Source organism: Ambystoma mexicanum, chromosome 2q (assembly GCF_040938575.1).
Source record: "Ambystoma mexicanum isolate Mex_15411 chromosome 2q, UKY_AmexF1_1, whole genome shotgun sequence".
Taxonomy (NCBI): Eukaryota; Metazoa; Chordata; class Amphibia; order Caudata; family Ambystomatidae; genus Ambystoma; species Ambystoma mexicanum.
This window is the reverse complement of record NC_090924.1, coordinates 1354917201-1354943721: the sequence shown is the minus strand read 5'-3', so window position 1 is coordinate 1354943721 and position 26521 is coordinate 1354917201. Positions and strand designations below refer to the sequence as shown.

Here is a 26521-nt window from a genome sequence, read left to right as displayed (position 1 = left end):
CTCCACCGCACAGCTCAGGGTTTCTGGTCTCACTCAGTGGCCAAGAACCACATCAACCTGCCAGAGCTTCTGGCAGTATTCAGAGCGCTTCAGGCGTTCAAGCCCCACCTACTAAACCTGTCAGTGCAAATCCGGACGGACAGCACAACAGCCATGTTCTACCTGAACAAGCAAGGAGGGACTCGCTTGCCAAATCTGTCCAAGCTGGCCAGAAAATCTGGATATGGGCACTCAGACGGAACATCTTCCTGTCATCACAACATGTTCCAGGGGAGCTCAATTCCCTAGCGGATGCTCTGAGCAGAGACTCCCTCCCAGAGGAACACGAATGGGTTCTACACAGAGAGGTCGTAGAAGATATCTTCTCTCAGTGGGGTTTCCCCACTATAGACTTATTCGCCACAAGCGAAAACGGACAATGCCCAGGATTTGCATCCAGGTTCCCCCAACCAGACTCCCAGGGGAACGCCCTGTGGATGAACTGGTCAGGGATGTTTGCATATGCTTTTCCATCAACTCCTCATCAGGAAAGTGGTGAACAAGATGAACAGAGAGTTGATGACGCTCGTCCTAGTTGCTCCCATGTGGGCAAGACAACCGTGGTTCCCACACCTACGCAGGATGGTGGTGTGCGAGCCCCTCAAACTTCCAGCCTGGTACAACCTACTGTCCCAGCACCAAGGTCAAACAGTGCACCAGCAACCCAACTCAATGAACCTGGCAGCATGGCTCCTGAGGTCATAGAGTTTGGACATCTCAATTTGCCACAGAGGTGTATGGACATCCTAAAGGAATCTAGGAAACCAAAGGCAAGGCACTGTTACTTTGACAAGTGGAAGAGGTTCGTTATCTGGTGCCAGAGTAGACAAATCAACCCGTTTGATTGCACTCCTTCCACTATTGTTACATACATGCTCCACCTTCTAGATGCAGGATTGGTTTTTAACTCACTGAAAGTACACCTGGCAGCCCTGTCGGCTTACACCACTTCCCATAGCAAGGTTTTGTGGTGGAAAGTACCAGTAGTTAAAGCCTTCATGGAAGGAGTAAAGAGACTTCACCCTCCTATTTCAAACCCACCACCAGGGTGGGACCTTAATGTGGTGCTAGCCAAGCTCATGGGACCCCCTTTCGAACCCATGCATAAAAGCAGTCTCAAACACCTGACTTATAAAACGGCCTTCTTAGTAGCTATTACTTCTACAAGAAGGGTCAGTGAAATTAAGGCTCTGTCAGTGCAGGATCCCTTCTTTACTGTCCATAAAGACAAACGGGTTTTACGCACACACCCTAGGTTCTCACCTAAATTTATATCAAAATTCCATGTAAACCAGTCCATCGAGCTTCCGGCTTTCTTCCAGAACCCGCAAAGCTCGGCTGAGGTGAAACTACACACCCTAGATGTGCGTAGGGCCGTCCTCTACTATGTAAATAAAACCAGACCGCTAAGAAAAACAGATCAACTGTTTGTCTCCGTAGCTACAGGCAGAGAGGGGGATCGCGTCTCTAAAGGTGCCATCTCGAAGTGGATTATTAACTGTATCCAGCTGTGTTACTCACTCACTGAAAGAACTCTGCCTTTCATGCCAAGAGCCCACTCTACTAGAGGCATTGGGGCCACTCTGGCTTTCATTCAAAATGTACCCCTTGACACCATTTGCAAAGCAGCTACTTGAGCTCTATTCACACTTTTACTCAGCATTACTGCATTGACACCCATTCCAAGGCAGATACACAAGTGGGACTAGCGGTTCTAAGACACTTATTTGCTCATGACCCTTCTCACATCCCACCTCCTTCTTCAGGTACTGCTCGCTAATCTATGCACAGCATGTGATCTAAGCAGATTCCACAAGCCTCAGAAGGGATACATTACTCACCGTAATCGTATTTCTGATGCTTGTATCTGCTTGGATTCACATGCGACCCACCCTTCCTCCCATCTGAGAGAAGGCGCATGATTGCTTGTAGTCTTACCTTTCTGTCTATCTGCTTGGATTATCTGTACTCACGCTACTCCTCATGCTACCTCATGTCAGAAAAAATACAATCTGAGGATCCTAGACGCGTGAGGGATCTTGGGTACACGGGACGTCACACTAGGGTTAGTATTACTGGCCCGCCCTGTGTCGACGCCCATTTTCGAGTTTCGAAAAACAAACTGTAATACTCCGCAGCTTCCACTAGAGGTCGGCCTATGCACAGCATGTGAATCTATGCAGATACAAGCATCAGAAATACGATTACGGTGAGTAATGTATCATATATATATATATATATATATATATATATATATTGATATGTGCATGTACATTTGCGTATTTATACGTTTGCAGTTATACGTAAGCATGGTTCGGTATAGGAATGCTTAGGAGGGGACCGGATTGCATTCACACCTCCCCTTTTTAGGATCACTGCTGTATATTCTATTCTAAGCATGTGAATCCATGAAAGATCCAATGCTGGAGAAAGGAATGGTTTCTTACCTGTAACTCCATTTCTCCAGCATTGGTATCTTTCATGGATTCACATGCGCCCGCCGGCCTTTCCAGAACGCAATCTACTTGTATAACTAGGTTTTCACCCCATTCTGCTTTGGCGGGGTCGAAATCTGAAGGGAGGCGCAGGGCGGGGCTTTTATACCGCTACGTCCTAGTGGGGCATGCGTAGGCGGCCCCAAAAACGACGTAGATAGGACACAAAGGTGTTGGAAGTTTTCCTAGGGGAAACGGCTTTATAAGTGTACCGAGGGTTCCCAGCCTGTCGACGGGGAATATTCTAAGCATGTGAATCCATGAAAGATACCAATGCTGGAGAAATGGAGTTACAGGTAAGAAGCCATTCCCTTTCACGTCAGAGTGCATAAAGCACACCGACATTTTGGGCTGCCGCAGTGAAAATGAAAACCTTTCTCCCCCTCGATCTCAGGCTGTATTTCAAGTCAAGGATCGAGGGAGGTGTCGTTGGAAAGGGGAGATTCTCCCCTTTCCAATGACACCTTTTGAAAGCATTGCAAGGCGCGGATTGGGCGCAGAGCGCTCGATCCGTGCCTAGCAATGCCCACCAGACCACCAGGGATTTGTTTTGAAAGTGGGGGAGGGGGGATGGGGACTGCTTACAGTAAGCAGCCGTCTCCCCCCCCCTCCTCAGCCCCCAAAGCATGGGGGCACTTATGGATAACCCTGTGGGCAGATGACTGATCATCTTCCCCCAGGGAAAGGGGATGGGGGTTGGCGGTGGTGGGCCACTAGGCACCAGGGATTTTTTTTGCCCCCCTAAACCGCCAGGGAATTTTGTAATGTGAAGGGGGGTGCTGCACCTCTACACCCCCCCCCCCCCCCCCCCCCCCATGGAGGGACGACACATCTCATGTAGTGCTCCCTGGGGGCAGAGAAGGGGGTGGTGGTTGTCATGCACTCCTTCCCGGGGTCAGGTGTCCCTTCCTAGGAGCAGATATCTGCCCCCAGGGAGGGATGCATTACATGTCCCCCACTCCATTCGGGGGGCACCACTCCTTCCCATTAGAAAATTCCCCGTCGGTTTGGGGTGCCCCACAGCCCCGCCTAAAATGCTGTCTACCATGTTCACTTTTTTCCTTTGTTTACCCAACTCCCCTTGGCGCAGATGGGCACAATAGTGTGCCATTCTGCCCCCAGGGTGCCCAAAACCTACTGCCCCACCCATTGGGGGACCAGACCGACATTTAGTTGTACATGCTCTGTTAGTACTAGTGTGTGTTGCACTGTATTTAGTGGTTTTCTTTACATTCTCACATTTTGACATACATATGCCCCCAAGAAAAACAGTGTCTTGTGTGCTTATGCATATATGAAGGCAAAACAAATGCACTAAAATAAGTCACCCATAGATTTCTAACATCACCTTGATTTTGTGTCATAGTGAAGTGTACCCAGAGAAGTTATCAGTCAATCTTCTCCTGAATTATGATGTTAGGCTAAATTGATGTTCACACATGCAATGTATCTTTGATCTTTTATTTTGTTTCTTTTCTTGTCAGTCCTCACGACCAGGTGCTCTGAGTTTTATAATATGTGTTTTTGAATACATTTCATATTTTCTATATACCCGACCCTTTCCATCGTTGATATATGCTTATAAAGATGGTATCTCACTCTGTTTACTGTAAGTCCCCAGCTGATGCAACATCTAAGGGTAGCCATTTTGGACCTCCTTTTTTCATCCGTTGATACTTCTGTCCTCTCCCAAATTGGCCACCATAAAAAAGAGGACCTTGCTTTTGTGCTTGTTAAGTAGATAACTGTTTGTTAAGGGAGTAGGTGGGCTATTTGGGAGTTTAGTGTATCACTTGTTATGAAAAACATGTGTGTATTAGTGCAGGCCTACTTACTCGAAACATGCAGTATTGCGCATTGTGGAAGGATGAGACAAAAGGTGCAGAAAGATGTACAGAGTGCAAAGTCCAATGTTTTTGCATTCAGGTCTTTGCATAAGTATGCTTAGTACATGAGTGCAGGCATTGCTTGTGGGTTTTAATTTTCATTATACACATTTACGAATGTTACTGTTGTGAATGTGACGATAACTTTTTTTATTGCTTAACTGCTGTTATGTATGACGTGCGGGTGGAAACTGTTGTTATGCTTGAAATGTATGCACTTTGCATAGTTTGGTCGGTAAGGCTGCCTGATAGTTTTGTGTGCGATTTATACAAATTTGCTAGGAGGTGCTTTAATGGCAGGAAGCATTGTAAAAATGACGGAAACAAAAGAACAGAGTAACCTTTTTAGTATACCAATTCCTGTTGTGGGCAAATGGAACCTTTGACACCACCTACCACTGTAGGAGCAATTTAGTGGTAGGTGATGCGAGACATAACAGTACAAATTTTGAGTACATCATGGAGATTTACTCCTAGGCACACTGTTGCTACGCACGTATAACACAGTTGGCACTGTACTGTAGAAATAATAGTAATTCCTACTGTGTGGTGTGATGGGTAGTGATGCTGATGTTTGTGGGTGCAGAACGTGTAGATCGTTGTGGAGTACTTTCTCGTGCAGGTGCTTTTTATTTACAGGATTTTTCACCTCTGCGTGTTTTAATGGTTGTTACGCACTGTTCAATCGATGTGATAGCATTACATGCACTGTTCTTGGATGTAATTGGTGGATGCGTATTTAATACTTTAACAGTAGCCAATCAGGGAGTGCTGCTGAAAGTACTTGAAAGGGAAGGAGGACTGGCCCTGTTTTAATGGGCTGCAGCTTTGCGCGATTTGGGGAAATCACATGTGCTACATACTGTCCTTTGTGATGTACTTGCTATCGAAATGTGACAATGGTTTAGCGATTCACGTGTATGTCTACTTCTGTGTTCCATGGTAGGATGTTCTTTTGTGCCCATGACAACATTGGTGCTTGTAGTGTGACTTTTGTGAGTGGCGGTGAATTTGTTTTTCCCCCTATTGCAATTAGTAATCTGTTGCACTATGTAAAATGTACGCTGCAGGCACACGTGTAGTAATGTACGGAGGACAAGCCGAGAGCAACCCCTAACAAGGAGCACACAAAAAGGTGTTTCTTTACAAGTCCCTTTAGCAAAATTAGAAAAAAAACACTTTGCAGAACTGCTACGAAGACGCCCCACTTTCTATGACGCTTAAAATGTGTTTGTGCAGCCCCGTACAAATGGCAATATGCTGGCAAAAGCCACGCCTTTTGGGGGTGCGCACATGCTACATCCCAGTGTTTTGAGGGTTGCTGCAATGGAAATGGGACTGTGCAGGAGTTGGGATTGGTCAATGTGAATTTGTGGGTGTGGTGTGTAGCAACAGATTGTGACAGAATGTCAGTTTGCCAATAGGAGTGGACATGGCTACAGGGGCATGTGTGTCGTTCAGTAGGCAGACTATATGGCTGTTGGATGACTCGTGGATACATTGGCTACAAGTTTACGCAGAAAACTGAGCACTAGCAGCACACCTTGGTTTCCGTAAAGTCGATGTGCACTGTGGCACACCTGCATGTAAAGAGGATTGCTCACTGGAACTTGGGGAAAACACAGCCACAGAACAAGGTGGGGAGCGGTGGCTCTGCAGGCACACTGTGGGGGGACACTGGGGATCCGCGGATCACAGCACTGGAAATGAGATGACCCAGCATCTAATATTTATGGTTCCGCTCCACAGGGTGTTCTGATCTACTGGAAAACACTGGCTTTGAGGAAACAGGAAAATTTGCAGTTATCAGACACCCCAGGTTAGCGGGTTGAACACTCAGTGGTTGGTGCATTGGGGTGCACGAGAAAGGTGGGAGACTAGTCCCCTAAGTGCCCATAGGCTCTTAGAAGCAAGTGGTGAGCTGTAAGGAGAGGGAGCGGACTGTTGCTGCGTGTGGACCACTCGATTGCTGCCTCCCTGTCTGGAGTGGGGCACTAGTGGACTTGAACAAGGGCCTAATCACAGGGGCACAACTACATATGACATGTGAATATTTTGACATTTGTGGAGCAGCGACCTATGTGTGTGGTGGAAGAGGTGCTTAAGAACAAGCCCGACATCGCAGCAGTATGTCCAAGTCACATGAAGGAGGGAAGCAACAGTCAAAATTGCAATTTGAGACTCCAAGTCAGGCCAAACATAACAGTGATGGAGGAATCGCCCAGTGGGGGTTGTCAGTCTTCTTCCCTGCACCCCAATGGTGCATTTAATGACATTAAGACCATGTTCTACCAGCTTTAGGCTCGTATACAATCGCTTGACGGAAAAATGGACACTCTAACATGCAAAGTGGACCACATGCAGGTGTCTTGGACAAACCTGGAGAAAGGCTAGAAGAGGTCGAAGGCCGGGTCTCGGCTGTGGAGGATGAATCCTCGACCGCTTCACGTGACATTACCCAGATAATGAAGGCCCTTAAAGAACTGGCTGCAAAGTAGGAGGACCTGGAGTCGTGCTCCAGATAGAACAGCCTGCGGATAGTGGGAGTACCAGAGTCCGTGGATCAGAGACTGATGGATACCCTGGCTGAGTCCATCCTAAGAGAGGCACTTGGTGGCAAGGAATTCTCAGCAGCCTTCATTGTAGAGCGGGCACATCGAATCCCCAGCAGGAGAATTCCGATTCTTGGCGTACCAGCGAGACCAATTATAGCTGAACTACCGGGACAGAGACCTCGCTCTACGAAAGGCCTGGGAAAAAGGAACATTGACATACAAAGGGGACTCTATCTGGATCTTTTCAGACTTTTTTTTAGAAAAGGTACAGGCGTCCGGACAGACATATATAGATGTTAAGAAACGTCTGAGTGAGAGGGACATGAAGTATGCTATGCTCTTGCCAGTTACACTTAGAGGGATCATGAGAGGCGAGTACTGTTTTTTCAAACCCCATCGGGGTGACCCCCTCTGTGCATTACTGTGAGCTGATACAAGATGATGGTTTTATGATAACTGTATTGGTGGTTGCAATGGAGGAAAGTATATTGTTGTTGGGAGGTTGGGGTGGCTGGGTGTGGCCCTTGTGGGAGAGCATATGACATTCACTGGGTGAGGGTGGCAAGGCGTTAACTGACATGTTGTAGTTGCCAGTAGGGGAGGGGGCTCGTGGTGCTTGGGTTGTTGTCAGGAGGGGATGATGGTTCGTCGGATCGCCTTCGATCAATTTTTGTTTCCCCGTTGTTAGCAGTGGACATACTTGTAAATGGGGTGTGTGCGAGACCACATGGGTACCAATGTGAGGGAGGTAGCTGATTATGGATAAGACACTCGGAAGTATGACATGACTTTGAACTGCCTCTCTAAATCTCGCAAAGGATTGCTATACATGATACAACATCAGATTGACATAACGTTTCCTCAGGAGACGCATCTTTATTTCTGCATTTATTACAACGCACAGAACCCTGATGCATCTGGGCGATAGTTACAGGAAGTATATCGTACATTAGTGAAGTGCAAGAATATGCAATAGTTATAGGCAAAGCTTGATGTGTGTATACTGGCTGGCCAGGCCTCATCTCAAAGTTAGAGTGAATAGACCAAACATGTAGTTAAAGACAGGAAAGAAACTGCGTTGTTCTGGTGCACAATTTGGAAAGCCGCCCCTCATGGTATGCGGGGGCTACATCAAACATGCAGTTACAGATAGATAGAAACAGCATTGTCTGGTGCACAATTTTGGAAAGCCGCACCTCATGGTACGGGGGGCTACATCAAACATGCAGTTGCACATAGGTAAAAAGCGGTATATTTCAGGGTGCACAATTTGGAAAGCTGCACCTCATGTTACAGCTGGCTACATCTAGCATGCAATTACAGTTAGATGAAAGCAACATATTTGAGAATGTGCAGGTGCTGAGCATGAGAGGGGAGGAGGAGGATGGTGGGGAGGGAGGGCAGGGAGGAACATTGGCAAGGATAAAAGTGCAGATACAAGATAGTATAATGCTTGACAGGAGGCCAGGTGTGCTATAAGATGGTCCGGTGTGAGTGGTCGAGGACTGGAAGAACCACGTCTCATAGGAGGGCTACATCATTCAAACGCTCAAGGAAGATACACATACGTCGTGGGAGCGGGCTTGGGTAGGGATCAAGATGGCGTTTGGGTGACGCAGTCCAATAGTTCAGGCAAGTCAAGGCACGTACTGAATAGGAGAGGCTACCGTCACATCTTACCTTGCATGAAGTGCGATACGGTGGCACTTAAGGTGGATGCCAGGTGTGGTGTACGATGCGGGATAGACGGGCACTAGAGGTTGACATAAAGGAAACGCGCCAGGCACCAAACATGCCCTGGACAGGCCCAGACAGGCATGGGCCTTTGTCAAGGGGACCCTGGCCCAGCCTACCAGCTTGTTTGCAGGCGGTATTTTCATTTTCAGTTTCCTCCAATCAGGAGGGTCGGAAAGGCTGCCATAGAAGCAGCATGTAGTTGTAAAGCATTGCGCAGGCCGATCCTTCTTTTGGCTCGATTGTAGATGCCCGGGAAGGCGGCCATCTTCAAAGGGAGCTGGCGCTCCATGGAATGAAGTAACAAACATAGCATCTGCTTCCTCCGGCTATGCAGTGTGCTGCAGGAGGGCTCGGCTGCCAACTCCTGATGGTGCTGGAGACCTGAATGTGCTCCTGCTGGTCACCATGAACGATCACACTGATGTTAGAATACACAAGGAGAACAGTCCAATCAAGGGCCACAGGAAAAATCCCTAAAGCCAAAAACAATGATTTTAACAAACGCGTTCCTGTCTTTCGGAGACTGTAGATCATGATCACAGGTGAAACAGCACATCCTCTAACCATATGCAAAAAGAAGAAATGGAAAACAAATCTTGGGACCTAAATCAAAAACAGAACTTCCAGCTATAGAGTTCACACCAACAAACGCCATAAAAGGTGAATGGTCACTGCTTCTGCAGTCAAATTCAGAGGTTGAATAAACCGACTTTCCACCTAAAGTGTACCCAACGGAACCAGAATCAAAGGGTGGTACCTTGAAAATCCAGGATTCTCGGCAGAAAGAGAAAAGCGTTCCCTGCCACTGTGTCTAGTAAGTCATCAACAAAGGCCAGCATCTAGAATGACACAATAGAATATTTGACCACATTCACAAAAAGTCACTAAATAGAAGAAAAAATGAGACACTAAACAATCGGCAAGGACAAAATGATCAGCCAGTGTCTAAATAAGAGTTGTCAGAATCTTGCTGTAGGGCACACTACATTGTTGCCTCACCAACTTCCTTAAAGAGTAAGGGATTGAACAAGCACGGGGCTAGGATGGTAGACCGACCAGCTCACACTCTAGACTGCCAAAAATGTAACTGGTTGTTGTCGGGAATACATTTTATGGCATTGGCGTCCAGCAACTTCTGTCTTGTTAGCAGTGGGTCAACAAATACTCTGTGAAGCTGAAGCAAGGGAAGTGAGGATCCTACAATTGGGAGCAGTGCAATAATTGGTATCTTAGCCCAACAAGACCCAAGCGTGTTGTGTGGTGATCCCTTACTGCTGCAGCCACTACAACTACCCATCAGAGAGACAAACTTTGGGATAGAGTAGTCCATTTTACTTTGGTTCAACTTTGGGTAGATACAAAGAAACCCATGTATTTCTGACAATTCCATTTAGGCCCACTGATAGATTTGTACTGATAAGATGGTTGGTATCTGCAGCCAAGAAACTCATGTCACAACTGATGGCTGGTGTGGACTTACACTGTCACTGCCAAATCACTATCCCTAAGAAGAAGAATCTTTTATAGGTATCCTTCAGAAACTCAATGATGATCGAAGTGCAGGATCTTCCCATTGGCGCTGTGATCTGCCAACATCTTTTAAGTAATTCACACAACCTTGACATTGTAAGGAGAGCCCATCACGTTTATGCCCAGATTTTAAAATGTTACTTTCACCTCTAAAGTAGGTTTGGTGTCCTACAGCCCATTAATATGTATCTATAGGAAACATTTGGGTGCTGTTTGCATTAATCACAAAAGAGGAGACTAAAGAGTGTGCTATTACAACACCTAAACGCAAGGCTCCATGAAGCCAGAAGAGAATCCTGTGGATCCATGCTAGGCCCTAATGGGTTTAATGAGTGAACAGCTTTGCGTTTTGCATTTTCTTCCCCATTGATTCGAAGAATACCAGAGACCCTTCTCACTAGAGTAATTGGGGTGAGGGGTCTATGTTCCTTTTGTTGGCATCCCTAACATGGAAGCCACTAAGGAATGCAGGATTTTTTCCACCCTAACATGCACGTTTTGTGAGATGTTTCTGGTGCCATTTGAATACTCAGTAGGAGAATAGAAATATTGAGGTGATATTCCCCCAAGGTGACGGGCCCACCCTGTAGGAAAACAGCATGCTGCCCAAGTCAAGGGCCTGAGCACAGCAAGGCTCCCTTAACAAGGGTGGAGTGGTGTTAACTACAAGGTGGGCCCAGCCACCGAGTGGCATATCGCCATTAGCACCTGTTTGTTTTGCAAAAAGAAAGCAAGCATACCCTTATCCCGCCACCTGATGCCACACAGTGCCTTCAGCCAGGCAATCTAGCAACATTGAGTGAAGCTAAGTTCGAACAAAGTTGGGGGTGTCACCGTTCTTTTTCTTCTTATTCCTCTTAGCTCGCTGGGTTTCCGATTGACCGAGGTGTTCCGGGATCAGGAAGGTCGGGCGCTACTGGCAAAGGCGACTTTGTATGGTCAAGCAATCACTTTGGTAAATTATTACGACCCTAATCAAGACTCGTTGGAGACACTGGAGTGGATAGCGCATCAACTTGACAAAAACCCCAATGGGATGAACATATTTGCTGGTGACTTTAATACAGCGCTACACCCTGATCTGGACAGAACAGAGGGGCTGGGGGGCCGTCCATAGGTTGCATTTAAAGTCAACGCACACACTGCAGGATTTGTGCTGGACGTGGGGGTTGAGGGCCAGGCATTAGTGGCTGAAGGTCTATGCGCTCACCTCCATGGTCCTCCAGTCGGCATCATGACTGGATTATTTTCTGTTCTAGGATAGGAATGGGTAACTGAGGTCCCTATTTTAGCATGTACACTGTATGACCACGTGCCAGTGGTGCTGGCCTAAGAGATACCGTGATGCAAGTGTGAACGGCCAGCATGGGGTTTCAAGAGTGAAAGTTTGAGTGATGAGGCGTTGGGTACTTAGATAACACAGGTTATAGATGTGATAGATGCATTTTTTGCAGAAAATGTGGGTTCCGTGGCTTCATATTCAATGTTATGGGAAACATTTAAATATGTGATTAGGGTGAAATGTATCGCAAGGGAATCGGGAATACTGAAACAGATCAGGAGGGAATTAACAGCTAGTGAAGTGCTTATTCTGGATTTGCAGGCAGTTGCGGTGGGTATATCAGACCCTAATGTGCAGAAGTAGATTAGGGAAGAGTTGGACACATTCAGAGATGGGGCTGAAAGGGAAGTGAAGTTTCTATGAGGAAAGGCTTCCGTTCTGCTATTTAGGGGAAGGTCCACGCCCGGTAGGCTGCTGGCACGAGCCGCTAAAGCTGAAATGCCCAGGGAACATATCCTGTCGATCAAGGATGCGCAAGGGAATTGACATTTGCAGATGGGGATATCCTTCATGAATGTTGCGTTTTCTATACACGCCTTTACTTCGAACAGGCCCAGGTTTCACAATCAGAGATAGGTGGGTTTCTTGATCGAGCAGCGCTATACTGGTGTAGTGATGATGAGAGGGAATGGTATGTCAACCCATTACGGAGCAAGAGATCCCTCGGGCGATTAAATCTGTTGTCTAGGAAATCCCCCGGACCAGATGACGGACAAGATTTAGAATCGTTTTGCAGGGAAATTGGCGTTGCATCTCTTAGAGGTGTATTGACAGTGTCTGCGGGGTGGTCGATTGCCAGACTCTGAGGGATGGTCGATTGCCAGACTCTGAGGGAGGCAGTGGTCACAGTACTGTTGAAACAGGGTAAAGAGGCTGAAGAATGCCCTTCATACGGACCTATCTCGCTTTTTAATTTAGATAACAAAATCCTCGCTAAACAATTAGCAATACAATTGGCCCACCTAATGCAGAAATGTGTGCGGTCCGACCAGTCCACATTCATCCAATAAGTTCAATAAGGCCAATAAGTTCAATAACTTTTTTGGAAAAAAAATTGTGGATATTCAGAGTAATATCAATGAAGTACTGGAGGCAGAAAAATGGGGGGAAGTAGGAGAAGAGACACCAGAAATAGCAAAATCAGAAAAGAGAGAGACCTTTAGCTTCCAATTTATTGAACAAAAAACCATTCAGGATCTAATGCTCCAATTAAAACCAACTAAAGATTCAGCATTTCCTATGCCAGCTTGTACTGCTATCAGTCTAGCTTCTAATCTTACCCCATTCATAACTACTTTTGTGAACAAATCACTTACAGAAGGCTATGTTCCTTGTGCACTTAAGAGTGCACTGGTAAAACCCTTATTGAAAAAACCTAACCTAGATCCCAAGGTACTTAAAAACGGTAGCGAATCTATGCTGGCCCACTAAAATCCTGGAGAAAATAGTCTGTAACCAATTCCAACAGTTTGTGGATAGTGAGGACATACTGGATGAACACCAATCAGGATTCCGCCCCAATCATGGGACGGAGTCGGCGTTGCTAGCAGTCCAGGATGACCTACTGGAAGCAGAAGATAGGGGAAGCAATTCAATATTGCTGATGCTCGACCTATCTGCAGCATTTGATACTATCAACCACAAGACTGTCCTTCAACGGATTAAGAACATCGGAAGGGCAGACAAAACAGTGGTAGACTGGTTCAACTCCTTTCTACAGGACAGAACACACAGGGTAACCCTGGGAGCTTTTCTCTCCGACCTAATACATTTGAGGTGCGGAGTCCCCCAGGGGCCAGCACTTTCTCCGCTGATCTTTAATTTATACATTCGACCACTATTTGACATCCTGAGGAGACACGGTCGAAGATTTCACTCATATGCGGATGAGACACAGATTTATGTGGAGACGGATAATCTGTCAGAGGCTTTCGAGATGATAGACAGTTGTATGCAGGAGGTAAAGAAGTGGATGGCCTGCAATCAACTACAACTCAATGCAGGCAAAACAGAAATAATTCTGTTTAGATCAGAAAAGAAATATAGAGAGGAAGATACAAACTGCAACCCGCAAATCCTGGGAGTGAATATTCCATTCTCAAGGAAAGTAAAAAATTTGGGGTGCATTTGGCAGGAAAATCTGGCTAGTGAAGGCCATATAGGGGCAAAGGTAAAGTCGGTATATTATTCTGAGAATGCTTAGAAATGTGCTCCCTTTTCTATCATCTCAGGATCTCCCAGTAGTGGTGGGAGCACTGGTCAACTCCCACCTCGACTACTGCAACAGTCTCTTGACAGGGATCCCCAAGAAACTAATGCTAACACTGCAGAGGGCCCAGAACGCAGGCGTCAGGCTAATAGCACATCTGGGCAAAAGAGATCATGTCTCCACAGCCAGGAAAGCGTTACACTGGCTGATGGTGGACGACCGCATTAAATTTAAGGTGGCATGTCTGATGTACAAGTGCTATTACAAACTTGCACCTCGTTATTTGAACATCAGAATTCAACACTATTATCCAACCAGAGTCCTTCGTTCGGAAGATAAATTGCTGCTATGTTTCCCGAGGACAAAATGTATCTCAAAAGGAGACAGAAGGTTCTCTGTATTTGGGCCTAAGCTCTGGAATCAGCTGCCCTTTAGCACCCGAGCTTGTAACACGCTGGGAAGATTCAGAAAGGAATTGAAAACCTTCCTATTTAAATGATTCCTTGCCTTAGGGCCGCTACCACTTAAAACTCCCCACAGTGAAATGGTCAACCTCTAGTTAACATCTGCGCCCGAATGCAGTTATCTGCCTGGTGCGCGTAAGAAATAAATCAAAATCAAATCCCTGGACGGTCCACTTCAGATGACTTGCGACCAAGATTTTGGTTGATATCAGCAGTTTGTCAGGAAGATTCCATAGTGGCTGCGCTGTTAGATGCTCAGAAAGCATTTGATTCAGTAGAATGGCCCTATTTGTTCCTAGTGTAGCGAAGAATGGGGATGGGAGAGGAAGGTTTAGGTAGGTGGAGGGAGATACTCTTCTCTTGTCAGTGCACCCCCAGCCACTGTCTTCAGTTATTGCAACGGCATCTATGAATGCCAAGCCCCAGACCTCCACCACGAAGAGAACATGATCAAGGCCTGCGGGAATGTCTACTGAAACGCAGGACTTCACCTCAGACCGGCAAATGCCGACGCCATCCTGGCAGCGGCTCACCAACGGCTGTGGAGAGAGATACCAGAAGTCCTTCCGGATATTCCTGCCGACAAACAATCCTCATTCAAGGCAGGACTCGCATAATCGAAACTCGTGACACAGGACATCATGGAGTCCACGGTGGCGCATAGATATTGCGAGCAGGGCGGACATCATGGAGTCCACGGTGGCGCATAGATATTGCGAGCAGGGCTTTCTGTGTGGCAACCAACATGAGAAGGACGGCATAGCTCATGCCAGCCAGATTCAATCCTGATGTTCAGGACAGGATCCTAGACCTACCCTTCGAGGGCGGTGGCTTGTTCCACTCCTCCACAGCGAGGAACTCGATAAAAAGAGCAGCAGCTCACAGAAAGCCATGTCCCTAGCCATTCTCACCAAGCCGGCAGCCAAAACCTTCACGCAAAGCCACTCTCGATCAGACAGAGGCCGATCCTTCAGCGGTTTCCGGTGTTTCCAGGACCGCCGGTCAAGGAAACTGGGCAGGTCACCCAGCCAACATAGGCGAAAACACCAGAAGTCTTTGCACAAAGGCTTTTTTCAGTCCTCTGTCTCTGACCCAAAGCAAGCAATGACGGCTCTTCTCCGGGCCACAGCACCCCAGTTGGGGACAGGCTGGCCCTGCACAATCAAGCTAGGCGTTCACAGACTCATGGGTGATTTCGGTAGTCTCCTCGGGCTTCTGACTTCCCCTGCCATTTCCCCCCACCCCTTTCCCACAGATCTGGACTCCTTTACTCTTGGTGGAGATTCATTCCCTGGCAGAGAGTGAGGCGATGGAGGAGGTTCCTCTCCCCCAGCTTTTACTCCTGCATCTTTGACAGTCAGAATCAACACCAGACGGGCCTGCAAGTGGTCCCTGATCTTTCCTTCCTGAATCTATACCTACCTCTGCAGTAGTTCAAAATTATGACACCAGCGCTTATAGCGAACACACTATGTGGGGGCGGGGGGACTGGACGTGCTCCCTGGCTCTGAAAGATTCATATTTGCATGTCCCCATAGTGCAGTCCCATTGATCCATCCTCAGGTTCTGGGTCATGGGGTTGCACTTTCAGTACAAGGTGCTGGCGTTCGCCCTGAACTCGGAGCTGAGGGCATTCACAAGACTGATGGCAGTGGCGGCCCTGCTCCAGTCAGAAGACCTCCATGTGTACTCTGAGGGACTCATGATGACAAGTAAGACCGACACAAGTAATTACAACTCAAGGGTGTTTATTGAACAAGGAATTTTGTATGCAGGTTGGAAAAACGCCTATTCTAAAGCTAAATCTACGATGGGGGTAAGTGTCAACCATCAAATGAAAAACAAGGCAGTCCTAGTGGCGTTGTCAAGGGCCTATACTAAGAAACCTATTGCCAAACTTTGCAACTAACACAAACAGGGTGTGGGATAGTTCTCAAGAAAATAAAGCAGTGTTGTTAAATAATATGTCCGGATGTGGTAGCCTGGGTCTCCTTTCCCCACATTTTGACCACGGGGTAGGATGGGAGCTTGGAGCACAGTACAGTCTCGGGCTACTCCAGCACGAGACGACCTTTCCAATGGCAGCTTGCAGGACTGCTGATGGCTAAGTCTAGTTTCCCTTGAAAGTCTCTTGCCTTTGAGGACCTGGCGTGTTCAGCTAACAAAAACAAAAGTTTCCTTGACAAATGAAAGTTTGTTTCCAATAATCGTTGGGTGATGGGTTCACCCCTGAGGCCCCTCTGCCCCTACTCTTCTGGGCACTGACCCTTCTTGACTTCACATTCACTTTACTCTTAAGTGTTACAGGATTTGCTTCTCTTGCTTTCTCTCGATGTGGGATTAATTTCGCTTTCTTTCTCTCAATGCAGGATTCACATCCCTTGCTTTCTCTCAATACGGGAATTACTCCCCTTGCTTTCCAAGTGCTTGTAGATCAAAGCCTTTCGATTGTACAGGGATTTTCTGGACTCTCTGTATGACCACGTTGACCTATTTTGCTGGCCCTCCTATGGCCTTGTGGTATGTTTTTTTTTTCTCATATGGGGATCGACCAGAGTCTCTTGAGTTAGCACCCACATGGTGCAGATTTCCCTCTGGTCTCCCCTTCACACTTTTCTCGAGTGGTACATGAGGAGGGGGAAGGACATCCGTGAACCAGTGGATTGCGAACTGCGCCTAGGCCTCCGTCCAATACAGTCTTAAATTAGGTTCGGCAAACCCTCCCCTGTCAAATGGTTAAATCGTCTCCATTTCAATCTGACAGCGCCAGACAAATTTGCAGATTTTGTGGTCTAGTTCCTGAAACAGCACCCTGCCAGGCCATATAGGCATATTTAGAAACACATATAGGAGCTTAGGAAGCATTGTCATCTTCAAAAGCGCTATTCTACCAGCAGTAATAATGGGTAGGCGGGACCAGCTGGCGAGTTTAGGTCGCAGCTGCACCATGAAGGTCCTGTAGTTGTGGTTGTACAGAGAGAGACTGTTATGCGCAATCGTCACCCCCAGGTATCAATTGGTTTTTTGGGGACCATTTAAAACCGTGAAGGTCTGGAGGTGAGTTAGTCGCGTCTGTAAGGGGGAAAGGTTCCGATTTCTGCAGTTTACTCAGAGGCCCGAAATCTCTACGACGGTCAGAATGTCTTGTATAACATGTGTCAGATGCACCTCCGGATATCGGATAAATAACAGCGCACCATCCGCATAGAGCAACATTATTTGCGGGTCTTTCGACACTCTGATCCCCCAGTGGCTGTTTTTAAGGCTAATCATATCCGCCAAGGGTTTGATGATAATGGCAAATAAGGGGTACTGTGGACACCCCTGGCGAGTACCCCTGCCTATCTTAAACTGTGGAGATAACCCATTTCTAGTGATCCAAGCCACTGGCGATGCATAGAGTGGGAGATGGTATCCAAAAACCCACTGCCCAACTCGCAACCCTCCAATACAGCATACATGAACTGCCAGGACACAGAATCAAATGCCTTCTGGATGTCTAAGGTGGCAGCCACTGCTGGGCCTCAGGGTCTACTTGTGCTAAAATGTTGAAAAGGCGTTGCAGATTCAAGGCCGTGGATCTGTCCGGGGTGAACCCCAATTGGTCAGGGTGAAAAATGTACGGCATGACTGGCATAAATCGAGTAGCATATATATTTGCAAACACTTTCATGTCGGTGTTAATTAAGGAGAGGGGGTGGTAGGATTCACATTGGTCAGCAGGCTTGAGCAAAACCATAATAACTACCTCCTGCATGGTGAGGGGGAGTGAGCAGGACTTGCCACACCTGCAAAAGGTGGGGGGGCTAGGGTTTCTTTATAGTTCAGCCGAGAGGCCGTCAGTGCCTGGGGCCTTTCCGGTGGGCAAGTGGTCAATAGCGTGGGTAATGTCGGCGATGGTGATCGGGAGATCGTGCAGGATTTTAGTGTTATGGGAAAGTTGGCTGAGCGGTAAAGCATTGAGGAGCCTATCAGTCTGCACCGTCCTGCATGTCTTTGTTGCTGTAAAGATCTGTATAGAAATATGTCATCACCTTGTTGATGGCGTTGGCTGTATGCACTGGAGTACTGGCACAATGGCCACGACCGAGATGCATCTGCTGTTATTTTCTTGGCGCACCATACGAGCAAGTAGTTTGCCTGGTCTGCCCCCTCCCCATATCTTCTAGCCGCCGCCGTGGTGCCAAAGAGCTTCACCTCGCGTTCAGCGTGTACTCAGAAGGCGTCAGTGGCCTCTGTAATTTGTGACAGTGTGGGCGAAGTGGGTTCAGAAGTTAGTGTTTTCTCGCATTATGTTCTGACAGATTGCTTGAAGGACGCTAAACTCTGAGGATATCGCTATTCCCCTAATGTAGACCTTGAAGGGATCCCAGAGCGTACCGGGCGAAGTCACTGAGCCCACAATGTCCTCGAAGAACAGTCGTACATGTCCATCGATAGTGGATGCAAATGCAGTGTCTTGTAGTGCAAGAGGCTTAAGCCTCCAGTAATGCAAGGTCTAGTCAGTGTTTATTTATTTATTTTGTCATTTGTATAGCGTGCCTAACCCGTAGGCATCTGGGCGCTTATCATACAAAGGTGTGAGGTACATTCTAAATCAATTGCAAATGTTTTTATAAACTTAGTCCACAAGGTTCTTGGCTTGTGGATCAGTAAAGTAATAAGAAGTTACAGGAGAGTAATTTCAGACATTACAGTTATAAGGATACACACCAATCAGTGATTACACAGTTATAAGAGGATGAATTCAGTTAGTAACAGCGATATATTTACAATCAGCTGATCTAGAACTGGGTTTAGTGAAAAATAGTTAAACTATATTCTAAGTGCATGGACAAAGTTAGTTGCAGATTCCCTGAGTGTTGGGATTGTTAAGGTGATCACTGGAGCATGGCCGGAATAGGTGCGAGGTAGCATACGTGTTTCTAGAATCCCCCCAGGAGTGTATCTGAGATGAGCCATAAATCAATACGGAAAGAGGAATCACGGACCGGTGAATAGAAAGAATAGGCTCGATCCCCCACATGAAATGATCACCAAGCATCTACAAGTCTCAGTGAGAGTATGCCCTCTTTGATAGGGGCTGTGCGTGTGGGTGGACCTGTCCAGGCATGGGTACATCAATGGGTACTGCTCAAGTTCGCCAATTACGTCCCTGTAGAATTGAGGGACATAAACATTCATTAGAACCAACTCTCTCCCCACGAGGGATCTGTAGACCAGCACCCATCTACGCAACGGGTCTGTTTTGGAGTATTTACACTGAAATGTGAGGGACCTGTCAATCGGGATCATGACACCACTGAATTGTGATGAATAGGTTGTATAGAAGCGGTGTGCACCCCAATTTTTTGCGAACCCTTCTCAAGTTGCAGAAAGTGCGTGGGTTTCCTGCAGAAAAAGGATTTTGGCTTTGTCTTTCCACATATAGCTGCATTTGACCGGGTTGCCCAGTCTCCGGACATTCCAACTAAGGAAAGTTATGTCTCCCATCGCAGTACAAATTGTGCAATATTTCTGCCCTCAGTGTCTTTAACCAACCCCTGTCCCGTCTCAGTGTTTCGTCTAGTACCCAGATCTTACTCGCCCTTGTGTATGGCCTGTACCAAGTGCTTTTAACATTTTAGAACAACCCCAACATTCCCTCCAACCCCTCACCCTTATCACCCGCAGAAATGGAGCAATGATAACCCACAAGCAATTACCACAACTTTGAGCGCAACATTGCATAGGGGAGGCCGGTACACAGGCTCACCTGGGCCATCGTCGGACTTTGTGTACAGAAACAAGGAAATATACCAACGTAATTCGTACAATAAGAACCAGAAGAGTATTACAAGCACCCCTACTATGACCATATGTAAGAGGAGACCATCGTCTAGAATTCTTGAGTAGTGTTGTGGCGGTAGATCAGGCCGACCAGATCGACTCCTTAGCAGGTTCTCTGTGAGGGTGCAAATATGGATAGGAATAGACAATTAGGACAGGTACCCAACTGAGCTATGTAGCCAGGAACTAGGGTGGTGGCAGGGTTTCATCCAGAAATGTTATATCTTCGCTAGGTAGAGTGAAGAAGAAAGTTGTATTGTTCCATTCAACCCGCAATTTGGCAGGATATAACATAGCGTAATTCATGTTATTGTCTCGCAGACACTTCTTCAACGCCAGGAAGGACTTCCTCTCCTGTTGGACGGCCACCGAGAAGTCTGGGTACATAAGTATTCTGTTGGAGCCCAACACGAGGACACCCTGCTCCCGGTCCGCCCGGAGGATTGCATCACAGTCGCAATAGTTCAGAATGCAGGCTATAATGGGTCTCGGAGGAGCCCCAGGCCTGGGTTTGGGAATTAGGGATTTGTGAGCTCGTTCAACAGCAAATTGTGGTGACAGCGAGGGTGTCCCAAGGAGTGGCAGTAGAGTGGACTTGATCCAGAGCTCGAGAGAGGGTTCGGAACCACACTCAGGGACTCCAATGATGCAGATGTTGCGGCTGGACCGCGACTCAAGTCATTGTTCTTCTCCCCCAGTTGGAGTACACGCATGGAAAGTGTAGCTAGTTCCGCTCTCATGGTGGACCTGTCGTCCTCAACTGTGCCAACTCTTGTCTCAGCCTCAGACAGACGCAGGTCAGTTTTGTCAATGTGTGTCTTCTTTTCTACCTTTGATTCTATTTTTGAACTGTGTAAAAAGTCATAATTGTCATTTTGGCTAATGCACAATAAATTAAAAAAATGTTAAAAACAATGCGTGTCTTGATAGTCAATGGGTCTTGTCATATTGTCAAGTTCGCAATGCACCTTGGTAAATCCCTCCTTTATGCAAGCCATCACACGTTGAGTCTCGGGCAGACTCAGGCTCTGCTTTTGCGGTTGCCAGGGCCGTAGTGACGGCCCTAGATGCGGATTTAGTATATTGGTTCATGGATCGCTAATTCTTTGCTCCTTCTTTGGTCATTCTGTGTAGCAAAGCAAGTAAGGGGGGCAAACGTGGCTTTGCGATTATATTTGGTGCCCCCGCTAGGTCTGTGCTGAAATGTAATGGTTGTCAAGGAGTGGTATCTTGTATCCAGCAGCAAGGCGAATGAGGTGGAGGAGGGCAGGGCCCAAGGTAATTGGGCAATGTGGCAGTACAGGCAAGTATAGCAAAGGACTAACAATTTGTAGTAGGCGGCAGGTTATGTAGAGGGGTCCGCCCCTACTTTCACGTGGACTGTGCCGGATTAAATGGATGTGGATGGAGCCATCAGAGTCCAGTGAGGGGTCCAACGGTCAGTGCGTCCCCAATAGATCTTCTGCTTGGGTGGGGAAGCATTAAAGACACACAGGGGCACAGTAAATGTGCAGATAATGAGGTCAGAGCCAGTTGAGCGGAGGAGGAGCACCAGGATATAATGAGCTGGTCTGCCACCCAGTGCACTCACGTTATCGTTTGAGGCAGAGAAGCCGAAGGCACCACAGGCAGCAGGAGAATGAGGGTAATCGTTGGTGGGTGTCCCTGATTGTCTCCTTAGATGGGTGCCGCAGCCCCGCTAGGGTGGAACGGCTTGGAAGGTGTTTTTGGAGGAATGGCCACGTATTACCAGCCAGATCTTTCTGGGCCGCAGGAAGCTATGCACACGGGTCGGAGGGAGGGGGGAGCCAGGGGTTGTCGTGGGGCACCAGGCTTTTACACCAGGTGATGCAGGGCCTCAAAGGGAGGCGGGTGGCACAGAGCGCTGCCACTCGTCAGACCACGCCTAGCGCCACATGTGCTGCTCCCCGTTCAGGAGGAGACCGGGAGCCGCTGCGAGATCTGTAGAAAATCTCCTAGCCGATTGGTACACAGGGAATCCAGCGGTAACCTCCAATTCTCCCGAAAGCTGTTGGAAGAGCGTATGTCAGCCCTCGATTAGCGCCAGGTGCAGGAGCTCTAGGAGAGAGCTGCCATCTTGGCCACGGTGCAACAGCCCCCCCTTATGCCCCTTTATTAAGATTGTGTGGTCAGTATTTTTCAGGTCGATAATGGTGACCTATGAAATCAACAAGGAAAATTGAAACTAATGGCGGTAGCCAACACCAGAAGAATTGTACTTAGATATTGGAAGGGGAAAGCTATACATTTATTTAACGAATGGGTAGCCGCTAACGTTACAATTGGTGGCATACCAACGTTATTTAATCAAAGGGTCGTCAATCAAAGAGAGTAGCATAGATCTGGGATACTTTCATGCAACCTATGTTAAAGAAAATAACAGCTACCTACATTATTGAACTTAGTTTTCTTTACTAAATTAATGCATTTATGGTTGGAATGGGTACTTGGTGTAGGTAGGCCTCTGTAATTGTACGAAATGTTATTAAAATACAAAAAGATAAATAAAGATTCTTTAAAAAAAGAGAATTGTTTGAAATTACCCTTGGACCAGTTTGTCATCTTTGTGAACCAACAATCACTTCATCTTGTCTGGTTTGAGCTTTACCAATTTGCCTCAATCCAGCTGGCAACTAACATTAGACAGCAAGTCAGGGAATCAAGAGTGATTGTCAGCAGCATACTGATGGCCATGCAGACTCTGCCTCTGAATTATGATCACAGTAGCCTGACACAGGCATTAAACAGCATTCAAACGTGTGACAAAGGTTTGCATTGTAACATGCTGGGTCCTGTTGTGCAGGTACAATGAGACACACTAAAACCGCTCAATCCTCTCCCGGTCTTTCAGGCGGCCCAACAATTCGCCATGGTTAATGGCAAGGATCTGCAACCTGCGGCTCTCCAGATGTTTTAGACTACAACTCCTAATATCCCTCACTATTGACAATACTAGCTAGGGCTTATTGGAATTGTAGTCCAACACATCTGGAGAGCCAAATGTTGCAGAACCCTGGTCAATGGTGTCAAAGGCCACCGATGGCTCCAGCATGTCAATGAGTTTAATGCAACCAATGTCCATAAGCAACAGTAGAAAATCCTACGAAGGGGGTTCAGATACCCATGTTTTTGTTTTTCTTAACCAAAGAAAAACATCTTAAATTATTTGGGGCAGAAGACATTTGGATGGATTTAGCATCAAAGATGTACTTCCCGTGTGTATTGGGCAGATGTTTGTGATTGATTATAGTGGACGTGTTTTAGAAGAAGAGAAATAGTGTTGGTTTCCAGTAAAATTTGGAGAAGGTAAAATGTATCAATAATAGGCACTAAAATAGAAAGATTTTAATTGCATACTGCAGTGTAATATTTTTAAATTGACATTTACTGATAAATGTCTGAGAAATATAAAGAACTACTGAAACATTGTCACACCATTCCACCTGAGTCATGGTGCATGTTTATGCAAGGGTCTGATGTAAACGTGTGTGTGTGTGTGTGTGTTAGCTGAATTGGAAGCCTCATGACTAGCAAATGTGTCTAGGAAATCGCTCAACAAATATGAATAGGGGCAAGAGGACTCATCCTAATATAAGCTAAAATTGCAAAAGGATTCAGGAGACTTTAAATAGGCATTTGTGGAGAAATGTATCACCCCCTTGTTGAAGTGAAGCAGAGTGGTGATGGATTGTGTTAAGAAAGATAGATCAGCATGATGTTACCAACATTTTTAAAGCAACATGCTCAGAAGTAAACTAAATTATAGCATACACCTGGGAGCATATGTGGATATTTTTTATATGCAACGGCAAGACACTCATTCTTAGCCTGAGCAATCTTCATGGACAGTGGAAACCATGCATCAATTTTTAAGCATAGCTCTGAATTTCTAGTTCAGAGCAAGTGCATAGCTTTGGCAAGCAATTCTTCACAATGTTTGCCTGATAGCATTTCACTGACTGTTTTTTCAGTTTGGTAATTACTCATGTTAGAAACTGCAGCGCACCAACACAAGCTTGGCTTCTTCTATAGGTTGAATGAAGGCGACTGATTACTGTAACTGGGAATGCCATGGTGGGTGGAGATAATGCCATGTGGAACTGTTGCCCATATTTCTTACCCTCATCTGTTTTTAAAACGATTTTCACTTTCAGTTCCCCAGCACCAAGAAACAATGTTTCCATGAGTTGGTCATATGAGGAAAGTTAGCATTGCAAGACGTTATAATGTGTCATTTTCCTCTGGCTTTTACTTTGCAGTTAAAAAGGATCCACTTCACAATGGTGTAGACAAAAACTTACTTGGAAGGATCGGCATCACAGTTATGTTCTCGTATCACAAAACTGAGCAGTGGTTGAAGGTAATGGCAGTTTTTTTTAATTTTCTTGTTTATGCTAAATGTTGCTCATTGAGAAAAATATTAGTAGATTTCATTCTACTCATAAATGATATGATATTTTATTTGTATCACGCTCGTACACAGGTGTTTCAGAGCGCGATTAGGCAAGGGAGGGGAACATGGGAGAACAACAAAAACGATCTTACTAGGCCCAGTGACATTGAGCATGCGCAAGTGCATGGGAAAGGGAAAAGGGAGAAAAGTGCATGGAAGGGGGGGAGTGGAAACCTTCTTCCCCCCTGGGAGCATGCGCTCGCCTGACTCAGCCCACCCACGCCACTCCTCAGTCCTCATCGATGCGTCGACAATATGCAACATTGCCTAATGACACCAGTATTATTGGGGGGCGGGCGGATGGTGGGACGTATGGAGGAAAGGGGACTATGGACTAAGAGTATGTTAGTCACTACGGTGAGTAACTATTAATTACTATTACGTCCTGTCCCCTTTCCTCCATACTGTATGGATGATTACAACTGACTGTAGCCCTAGGGTGGAGAAGAGACCCTACTTAAGCAAACCGGTGTTAGGGAGAAAACTGATTCTATGGTTAATTTCCCTCACCTAGTGAGTACCCCAGCAGCTTTGCTGGATTTCTGGAGTTTACTTTTTCCACTTGGTAAGAGTGTCAGCCTTTTTCCCACTCTTACATGTGTTTTTCCATGTGTATTTCTACAGTTTGTGTGATCGTGGGCTCTGGAGTACACCACTCCATGAGACCCACTTTTTATGTGTCTTACACAGCACCTTCAGTGCAGTGACACAGGGTTGTCTTTGAGACTTCCCACTGGCCCCATTTTTCTGGGGCGGACTACTGTCCCCCAGAAAACAGGTTAAGTTCCCATTTACTTTATGCAGTCTTTTACAACTACAGACCCAGTACACCCCATCTAACATGGAGTACTGGAAAGGGTTAACTCCTATCCCTTTTTGTCTGTGCCTCTCCGAGCTTTGTTTTGCTCTTTTAACATTTAGACTTGGCTGGTGGCAGTGTTATCTACCCTAACTTTTCTACTGCGATTATACTATATAAACGTGGAAGCCCTCCTTTGGCATCTGGGTGGGCTGAATGTGAGGGAGAGGTGTAGTCACCCCCTGCACAGGTTATCCTTGGAAACCCAAGTCGCACTTTGTTGTGATTGGCTGAGGTGGTTGTCCGAGCCGGACAACCCCACTGCTGTGTGATCGACAGCCAGGCTGTGTAAATGGGGGATTTTCGCATAACAGGTAGGACTCTTGGGCTGGAAGTCAGAGTCGCCACTGGAACAGCAAGGAACCGAAGAGAAGCAGAGAAGAAGACGGCTGCTGCAAATACCGAGTCCCGGTGAAGCCCTGCTGCAGTCCTGAGCTATCTACCCTTCAACGACAGAGAAAATCCAGTCCGGAGGGGGGCGCTGTTGTGCGCCGAGCAAGATGGCCGCCTGATGCGTGAGCTCCGCGGCGAGCGGACCTCATAATCCTGATATCTGGCACCTTCCCTATCTGCAGCCGTGTACGGGGCACACGATTCTGTTGCTGCGGCTCCGGGGATCCTGCGGCCCCGATCCTGTTTCGAATCGGAGTCGGGAAAGGCATTCCCCGGCTCCGTAATACCCATCCCCCCGCCTGCGGAGCTCCCGCGCGCCTAAGACTGGGCCCGGGCGGAGGGTGATCGTACCCGCCCGGGGTCCTGCAGCGCCGCCTTCCACATCTGCCGGGCATCGGCTGGGGCCGGTGTGCCTCATCCCTTTCGGCGGCGGGGCCGTCGGAGGCCCGGGATTGTGACCCGCCGGCTTTGCTGCTGCTCCGACTGGGACGGAGAGGTCTGAGGCGGGCTGCTCCCGTGTCCCTGGAGGGACGTCGGGCCTGTGACACTCCCCCCCCCCCTCTACTACATCTGGGGCCCTCCTCGCCCTTCCCGGAGCGCTTCCTCGGCCTGTGGGGGGGTCGCTGGAGCCTCTCCCCTCCGGCGTCCAGATACGGGCCACGCGGGTCCTCGCTGCCCCCGGAGGCGATCCTGCGGCCGCTGCCTTGGT

General features: G+C 47.3%; 1 protein-coding gene across 2 annotated transcripts in view; it reads left to right on the top strand.

The window, feature by feature from the left end:
• TOPAZ1 (testis and ovary specific TOPAZ 1) overlaps nt 1-26521 on the top strand; it is a 2616805-nt gene that overhangs the window by 2024022 nt on the left and 566262 nt on the right. For both annotated transcript variants that reach the window (XM_069648829.1, XM_069648828.1), the window contains one exon: nt 24367-24467. In XM_069648829.1, the coding sequence (XP_069504930.1) occupies nt 24367-24467 (101 nt within the window). The remainder of the gene's footprint in view (nt 1-24366; nt 24468-26521) is intronic.